The sequence below is a fragment of the Chenopodium quinoa genome, unplaced genomic scaffold, assembly GCF_001683475.1.
Source record: "Chenopodium quinoa cultivar QQ74 unplaced genomic scaffold, ASM168347v1, whole genome shotgun sequence".
Taxonomy (NCBI): domain Eukaryota; kingdom Viridiplantae; phylum Streptophyta; class Magnoliopsida; order Caryophyllales; family Amaranthaceae; genus Chenopodium; species Chenopodium quinoa.
In genome coordinates, this window is record NW_018743331.1 from 751,016 (window position 1) to 760,313 (window position 9,298).

Here is a 9,298-nt window from a genome sequence, read left to right on the forward strand (position 1 = left end):
GTTGGGTTTCGTAGTGTCCGACACTACGTGAATGAAACCCTCCCAAAATTCGCACACAAATTAAAGTAACTAAATATGTATATTAATTAACAATCACATAATTAATTAAACAAGAGAGAAAGAAAAGACGATCATACCCTTGATGCATGATTCGCTCTTTCTTAGAGCTCGTACTTGAAAGCGTAGAGCTTCGCAAATGCGCAAGCCTCCAACGGCTCTCACCCTCGAGACCCGACCCGAACAGCCCCTACCCGAAGCTTAGTCGGGGCTAGACCAAATGTACTTAGAGTATTAGAACGAAAGTGTTCTCGCTGATGGAGATCCTTTCAAGTTCATAACTCAAGTACCCTTTCCCAATGCCAAATGATTGGTATTTATAAGGAAATGAGCCCTTGAATTCCAATCTCCCATGAATGTGGGAGAGTTTGTAAAAAGGCATTTATTCAATGTAACTTAATTCTAAAATCAAATTAAAATGTAAATGAATCAAAAAACAACAAGTGTCAAGTGGAGAGCAAGGGGTTAGGGGAGGACCACAAGGGGGGGCCGCCCTCCCCTTGTTCCCCAAGCAACTCACACAAACCGCCCTTCACACACATAAGCCAACCTCCGCACGCCAGCTGGAGCAAGACCTTACGCACCAAGGCACACCCAACTGGTGGGCTGGTGCTTGGCTGTGCTGCCAGCATGGCTGAGTGTGCGAGCAGCCTAGCAAGCACACCACGCATGCATGCGGGCTACTACCAGACATGCTGGGCACACTATGCATGCGAGCTGCTGCTCCTGTGCTGCTATCATTAGCATTCCCTAGCTAGATGCTGCTTTGATGCTTGTGTTAGGCGCAACCAAGCACGCACAGCCCGCAGCACACGCACGCTTAACGTGCTGCTGCTACTAATGCGATGCTCGTGCTAGGCGCAGCCCAGCATGCTACTACCTCGCGCGTAAGGCTCAGTTAGCATGTGCTATTGGCCTTGCTTGCGATGGTGCGGGTTGGCTGCTGCCATGCCTAGCATGTGCGGCTGGCCCTTTGCAGGCCTTGCCTTGCACGCATGGCTGGCTCGGCCAGCATGCTCGGCCATGCTGAGCTTGCGACCAAGCCTTGCCTTGCGACAATGGCTTGGACTAGCCATGCTAGCCAACCTAGCCCTCGATTGGCTAGTCCACTTCGAGGCTAGGATTTTCTCATGCGATGACTTGTTGTTTGTTTGATATCTCGTCTCGTCGATTCCTAAATTCTTATCGATTTAAGACGCTCGATTTCCGATGCTTTAAGCTCAGAATTCGACGTCTATGTTCATAATACTCTAATGACTGGTTTAATCCTTTGGATTAATTCATCGTTTCGGTTTGGTTACCCGATTGGGTGTTCAGTCAAGATTATGCCGTAATAGTAATTATGCATTAATATTACTGATCGGATGCGGCCTCTAGCTAGGCATTTCGATCACTTGATCTTACTGAATAATTAGCTTTCTAGTAATTCTGAACCCTCTATCAGAATAATACACTTGTTTGAAGGACACCATTCCTTTCAAATTTTTGGTTTAATTATGGCCATTAGAGCAAACTTTCAAAGAACTAGGTTTTTGTTTAGGGTCTTGGAAAGAGGGGAAAGTAAAATTTTAACGGATATGGTTGAAATTGATGACCCTTCGAGCGACATTACTTAAGAGGAGGTAGAGTCTTTCATAGCTTTAGCAGGGATGCCGGGGAGTGCGGTGATTCAAGTGCCAAAAGGTTCAAAGAGGCCCGAAAGTTGTCCTCCAGGGCACGTAATGATGTACGAATACCCTTTTAGACTTGGTTTTACTTATCAATGTGGTCACTTGTCTCGTTCTTTGATGGAGATTTTTTAGATCTCAGTCCTGGTCAAGTGGGGTGAATAAATCTAATGACAAGTGGCAAAGACCACCTAAAATGGTAAACAGAAACCGTGATCCTAGCAAGTGGTGTGACTTTTACAGGGACCATGGGCATACCACTGACGAATGTACGCATCTAAACGACAACATTGAAGATTTAGTCCGACGTGGGTACCTGAACCACTTCAAACAACACTCTGATTACAGCCGACGAAGAGAGGAGGATAAGTCAGGCTACGACCGCAAAAAGGGTCAAAAAGATTAGGGTGAAGGTAGAGATCGTGACAGTAGACCGTAGGGTGAGTACATGTCATCAGTAGTGGACCGGTACATGGTGGAACGGTGAACAAGGAAATAGATGATCTCCGCGCAATGATCCACCAGGTGAACTACAATGACAAGCATAGATGGCCACCCCTACCACCACAACCATGAGCAGTGTTTGACGAGTATGACTAGAAAGGCATAGTCTACCCTCATGATGACCCTCTGGTAGTCACAGTGAGGATTGCAAACTTAGAGGTGGACAGAGTACTAATAGACGGCGGCAATTCAACCAACATAGTATTCATTGGTGTGTTTAAGAGCTTACAGCTGGACGAAAAAAGACCTGAAAAGGGTGAGCTATGAAGTCACCGAATTTAATGGGTCAGGCCTAATACTAGAAGGATCCAGGCGACGTGACGTCGGGTCTGAATTCTTGATAGTGAACTCACCCTCACCCTACAATGTAATTATGGGAAGACCGCTCATCCACAAGATAAGAGGGGTGGTCTTTACCTATCACCTGGCCATAGCCTATACAGCTAATGATGTAAGGTCTACCAAGCTCAGAGGAAGTCTAAAAATAACATAACAGTGCTACATTACAACTCTCAAACAACCAGAAAAGGCAAAATCCTAGTCAGGCTCGGAGGTGAAGCAGGAGGTTCAGGGTGAAAGGAGGTCTCGGAAGAGAAAAAGAGAAGAATATCGCAGGGAAAAAAACAAACAAAAGCTGGCCATGGAGAACTTTGAGCTTGCAAAAGAGGAATCGGCCAGACCGTTACCCAACGGTGAGCATGAAGTAATCGAGCTCACAGAGGGAGACAACTCCAGAACATTAAAAACCGGAAATGACATCGAGCCCGGAGTGCGGGTAAACCTCGTAGAGCTGCTAAGAAAAAACAAGAACATCTTTACATTCTCGGCAGGCGAGATTCCTGGAATTGACCTAGAGGTTATGGTCCACAGGCTGAACGTGAAAGAAGAAATCTAGTCGGTCAAGCAGAAAAAGCGAAGTTTCACTGCGGAATGGAACCAAGCCATACAAGAAGTGGATAAGCTACTAGAGGCCGAATTTACTAAGCCATGTGATTACCCTGAGTGGCTAGCCAACATAGTCATGGTAAAGAAAGCAAATGCTCAATGGAGGATGTGCGTTGATTTCACGAATCTCAACAAAGCATGTCCAAAAGACTATTACCCGCTGCCACGAATTGTCTAATTAGTAGACGCGACAAGTGGACACGCGTTGCTAAGCTTCATGGATGCTTTTTCGGGGTACCATCAAATCAGCTTACATAGGCTAGACAGGCAGAAAATTGCATTCATCACCGAAGAGGGGTATTGACAAGGGTTAAATCGGTCGCTACAATCTAACTCTCAATCAAACAATACTTATACGAACACCCTATAACCAAGTACAATGGCAAATAAAGGTTCGGTCCACGAGGAACGAGAGTAATTGCAAATCAATCTTAAACCTAAGCTAGTTCGAAATCAATGGAAAATGGTGTTCTAAAATACTACTAATAAGATGGAATAAATCAATAAACTAAGACACTAGGGAGAACGGGAATCCGCCTAACCATTGGTAACTAAGCAACAAGGAATCACAGAGACAAACGGGATATGCAAAGACTATAAGTCTGATCAATATCATGTGATAGGAAGACAACGGGCGATACTAAGCTTGGATTTCTCATGCACTTAACATTACTCGATACATAATCAAACCACATTCAATAATGAAATACTCAATTCACAATCTCTTGTTCAAATCAAGAATATCATGCAATCAAATTCAAGATTCTAGGTTAGCTACTCCTATTATAATGAATTAACATGCAATCGCATATAATCAAATTAATCACAATCCGTTTATCAAAATCAATCCTCAATTACATAGATTACCTAGGCCAGGTTTCATCCCGAAACCCTAGCTAGGAGACTACTCACACATATTCATAATCAAAGCAATAATGAATTCCAAAAGCATAATAGATATAAACATGAATTCTGATTAAGGAATAATAAAGCTTGATTAATAAACAAGAATGAATAATACCAATTGTATTGATGCGAATCAATGGAAAAGTTCAGAACTTCGATATCCGTCGTCAATGAATAATACAAAGAACCTTCGCAAATCTTGCTTCAAATCAATCCAAGAAAACTAAAATCTCTAGGAAATTCTCTAAGAAAACTAATGAATCTCTAATACTAAGAACGTTCTCCAAAAACTCTCTACAAAGGCTCTCAAAACTGTCTCTGAAAACTGTCCTTTAATCCTCTTAAAGTCGGGCCTTATATACGTCTTCTAATTCGGAGAAGTCAAGCGCGCAGTTAACCCTGGATCAGCACGGCCGTGCTGTATTTGGCACGGCCGTGCTAGCTTGTCAGTAAGTAAACCGGGTTTCTTCTTCAAATTGGCACGACCGTGCTATATATGGCACGGCCGTGCAGCTTCCTGGCACGGCCGTGCTGAAAATGACACGACCATGCTGAATATGCTCTAGCACGGGGCTCATACTGAAGCTGACACGGGCACGGGCAACATCTGGCACGGCCGTGCTAATGGCCTGCACGGCCGTGCGGGTGCGTGGATACTGACACGGCCGTGCTATTGGCTTGCACGGCCGTGCTGCCTTGCCTGGGGTTGCTTGCTTATAGGCCAGCACGGGTGTGCCTATGGTAACACGGCCGTGCTGCCTGTGCTATGTAATCAATGCACGGCACTTGAACTTCCTTAACTCCTCGGACTCCGGTCAAGGCTAGCTCGGTTACGCATCAAGGGCTCGGGATCCGATTAAACTCGGTTGATATTACCTGAAAACACATCAAAAACAAACCGAAAACCCGTGAAGCACGTAATATGGGGAACGTAAGCATAACAAGGTAATAATCGGCCAAAGCGGCCCCAAATACATCCAAAATCATCCTAAAATATGCTCTAAAGCGCGCCCTAAAGTGCGCTTGTCAGGTATACAATTACATTGCCATGCCTTTAGGGTTGAAGAATGTAGGGGCCACGTTCCAGAAAATAATGGAAAGGGTGTTCATCCACCTGAAAGGGTGAAATGTAGAAGTGTATGTAGATGGCTCGATCGTCAAAAGCATCACGCAGGGAGGGCATACCTTAGATCTGGAGGAAACGTTCGTCACGCTGAACAAGTATCACATCAAATTGAACCCGAAGCAATGCGTCTTCGGGGTGTGTTTTGGAAAATTCCTCGATTTCATGGTGAGTGAAAGGGGAATTAATGCCAACCCTGAGAAGGTAGAAGCAGTTCTTAGTCTCCTAGAGCCTAAGTGCACTAAGGATATTATGCGTTTAATAAGGAGGCTGGTAGCGCTGACCCGCTTCATCAGTAAGTCAGCAGACAAAGCCTTACTGTTTTACCAGTTGTTGAAAGGAAACAGAGAATTCAAATGGGGTGAAGAGGAAAAGAAAGCCTTCGTAGGGACTAAGGAACATTTGACCAAGCTCCCCACAATGATCAGCCTGGAGCAAGGTGAAAAGCTCCAGCTATATATTTCATCCTCAACACAAACCATAGGAGCAGTCCTCTTGGTTGAAAGGAACAAGCAGCAGCGACCAGTTTATTTTGTAAGCCACGTGCTAACCGAAGCTGAACAAAGATACCCGCTGGTGGAAAAGTTAGCTCTGCCCGTAATAACGACAGCAAGGAAGCTCAAACCTTACTTTAATGCACATATAATTCATATTCTTACAAACCACCCACTGGAAAAAGCTCTGCAGAAGATAGACGCTTTAGGGCGACTGCTGAAATAGGAAATTGAGCTATCTGAGTACGAGCTGGAAGTCAAGCCAAGAGCAGCCATAAAGGCCCGAGCTCTAGCCGATTTCATAGTAGAAGCTTTGTACGAAGAAAAGGAAGATGAGATTGGAATCTGGAAAGTGGCGGTAGACGGATCGGCAACCCAGACAGGCAGCGGCACCGGAAAAATCCTGACCTGACATGAGGGCAATGTGTTTGAGTATGTCATCAAGTTCAAGTTCAAGGCATCAAGCAATGAGGCTGAATACAAAGTGACCCTGGCTAGATTGCGCATGAGCACAGCTGCCGAAGCTAAGAAAGTACACTTATAGACTGACTCTCAGCTGGTAGCCAGTCAGCTGAAGCGGAGTACGAAACTAGAGAGCCAACAATGCTGAAGTATGCAACCAGGGTCAAAGAGTTGGCAGCCCAGCTAATGCATTTTCAAGTAGACCTGGTCCGCAGATCAGAAAACTCCCAGGTTAACGCACTATTAAATTTAGCCAGCTCCACTCTTCAAAGCCTCACAAGAACATTCGTGGTAGAAGTTCTAGAGGAAAGCAGCATTGCGGAAAACAAGCAGGTGAACTGCACCTTTCAGTAGCAAGTATGGTTCTCAGACATATTGACATACAAGATTCATGGCATACTGCCTGATGACACAGCAAAAGCCAAAAAGGTTAAGAGAGATGCCAATTGATATGTAGTGATGAATAGAGAGCTAAACAAGAAAGGGTTCTCCAAGCCACTCTTGAGGTGCATCCTAGAGTGGGAACAGGAAGGAATCATGGAAGAGGCACACTCTAGAATCTGCGCAAATCACATTGGTGGATAATATCTAGGAGTTGAAGTACTCCAAAGAGGAGCATACTGGCCATCATTGACATAGGATGCCTTGGCATATGTTAAAAAGTGTGAGAAGTGCCAGAAATACTCTCCAGTTATCAATTAGCCAGAAAATGATTTAACTCTAATTCTCAGCCGAATATCGTTTGCTCTGTGGGGAATGGACATAGGCCATTCACCACTGGATCAGCGGAAAGGAAGTACCTCATAGTAGTAGTGGATTACTTCACCATGAGGCTGAACCCACAAAGTACATAGCGACACCTCAAGTCAGAACGTACATTTGGAAGAACATTATCACAAGATTCGGGGTGCCACAGTGTATAGTCGTTGACCATGGCTGTCAGTTCGACTATGATACCATTAAGGACTACTTGGAAGAGTTGAACATCATGTATGCAAGTGCTTCAGTATGCCACCCACAAAGCAATGGCCAAGCAGAGGCAATGAACAAGTTGATCCTAACAGCCTTGGAGAGAAAGCTAGAGGAACATAAGGGACTTTGGGCTGACTTGGTGCCAGAAGTGTTGTGGGCAAACCGAACAACGGAGAAAGAAGCTACTGGCAAGAGTCCATTTGCCTTAGCCTATGGAGCAGATGTTATTGTTCCCGTAGAAGTACAAATTCCCAGCCTACGAATTCAGCACTACGAGCAGCAAGGAAATGAGAAGCGCCTGCTGGAAGAATTGGACTTCCTCCTAGAGATACGACTGAAAGCTGCCCTCAAGCAGGCTGCCCAGAAGAGCAAAATCTCAAAGGCTTTTAAGAAAAGAGTTAAGCACTGAGAATTGCTACCTGGAGGCTTAGTTCTTAGGAGAACCGCAGTAGTTGGAAGAAGAAATCAGCACGGAAAACTGTCAGCCAACTGTGAGGGCCCTTTCCTCATCCACGAGCAAGTAGGACATAGTGCATTCCTCCCCTCTAACCAAGAAGGTAGAGTTTTAAGGAACAGTTTCACTGCGGATGTGTTAAAAAGTATTTTGTTTAAAGTCGTGCAATCAAGTAAAAGCATAGAGAAACTCCTTTTATTTTTTGCAATTTTAATCAAGGCAATTTAAGTCATTCAATCAATGAAATACAAGCCTCTACATGAGGAGTATCCTATATGAACTTGTCTATACATGTTTATAAGTTATGTTATGCTTTAGCACCAAACACTAACATGCAGAGACGTTAGAAATATCAAAGTTGCCATGTCTATGCCAAAAGTACCAAGGCAACATATGGCAGGACATGTCACCAAAGGGGTTGGTCTCAAGGATCACCCAGAGTCATACTTTTCACCCAAGAAAAGACGACACCACTTCCTAGTTAAACTTACCAACTCAAAGTAAAACAGGGCACCACCATGGGGACGCTTGAGGTGGTTGCCTAACACGTTCAACTTGAGATGGTAGGGCAGAGCGAAAAACAAAAGGAAACTGAGTGGCCAACACCAAGGTTCTCTTGGTCTCACCTAGCTCACTTTCGTGGGAAGTAGAGGGGACAACACGCTCGCAAGCTCTCACATAAATTGAGTGAGAAATTAAATAAAACGCCTTCACCAAACAGGCTGAATGGCATACACATAAGTCCTTACATAGCCAAGTAAGTGACATAAACATAAGCTCTCGTCACATAAGATGAGCAGCACAAATCTATGTCCTCACCCAGTTAGTGAGTGACATAACCTTAAAGTCCTCACCAAATGAGAGACAAAATACCAACAATACCATGCAGAGAAAAAGGCTCAGCAATAAAACCCCACATAGCCAAGTGGGGGGTGGACAGGCTAAATAGCAGGGTGTGTGAGCTCACGTTGAAAAGAACGCACAAGCACAGCAAGCAAGAATAAAGCAAAAAGCGTATAAGCAGCAGGTCCAATGGGCAAGCACATCAAACGTAGTAAGAAACGCTAAAGAAAGCACTCAAGAAAAAAAGACATGCATTTCTTATTCAGCGTGGAAACCTAACCTAAGTGGTTTCACCTGGAAAGGGGAGGAGATACTGAGTTAAGGCTTAGGATCACTATACCATAACTCAGCAAAACTCCCAGAAAAGGAACATGCAAGAGAAAGCGAGCAATAGACAAGGTAACAACAAAGTTATCAAAGTGCATACATATATCCAGGCCGAACCTTCACCCACCAAGGTGAAGAAACACTCAGCCAAGAGTTGAAACAAAAGAAAATAAGTCAAGCTGGACAAGCCCATCAAAGAAGAAATAAAAAGTGTCAAGTACAGACACACATATAATAGAATCTCTGGGACTATACATCCCAAAGATAAAAACAAACACTACCTAGTAATTACAGACCTAGGTGAGGGAAACTCCGAAGAACCACTAGAGGATGTGGGAGACAGCCGCCAAAACCTTTATTGCTCGTCAGCCAGAGTCTCAACTCCAATGGAAGCAGCAATGTCAGGGCAGAAAGGCACCTCCAATTTTAGCACAGCATGGTTGGGAACCTTGCAATTAACAGCACGAGGATGATCAGTAGGGAAGTTGTATTGCTCAACATTCCCAACATTATCAACTATAGCCTAGAATATCTAAAAGCGAGC

The 9,298-nt window shown here is 44.4% G+C and overlaps 1 protein-coding gene across 1 annotated transcript; it reads left to right on the forward strand.

Moving 5' to 3' along the window:
• The first annotated feature begins 5,367 nt into the window (after positions 1–5,367).
• On the forward strand, positions 5,368–7,539 carry LOC110737941. Its single transcript, XM_021918290.1, has 2 exons — positions 5,368–5,736; positions 6,925–7,539. The coding sequence occupies exons 1-2, from the start codon at positions 5,368–5,370 to the stop codon at positions 7,537–7,539; spliced, it is 984 nt and encodes a 327-aa protein (XP_021773982.1).
• The last annotated feature ends 1,759 nt before the right edge of the window (positions 7,540–9,298 follow it).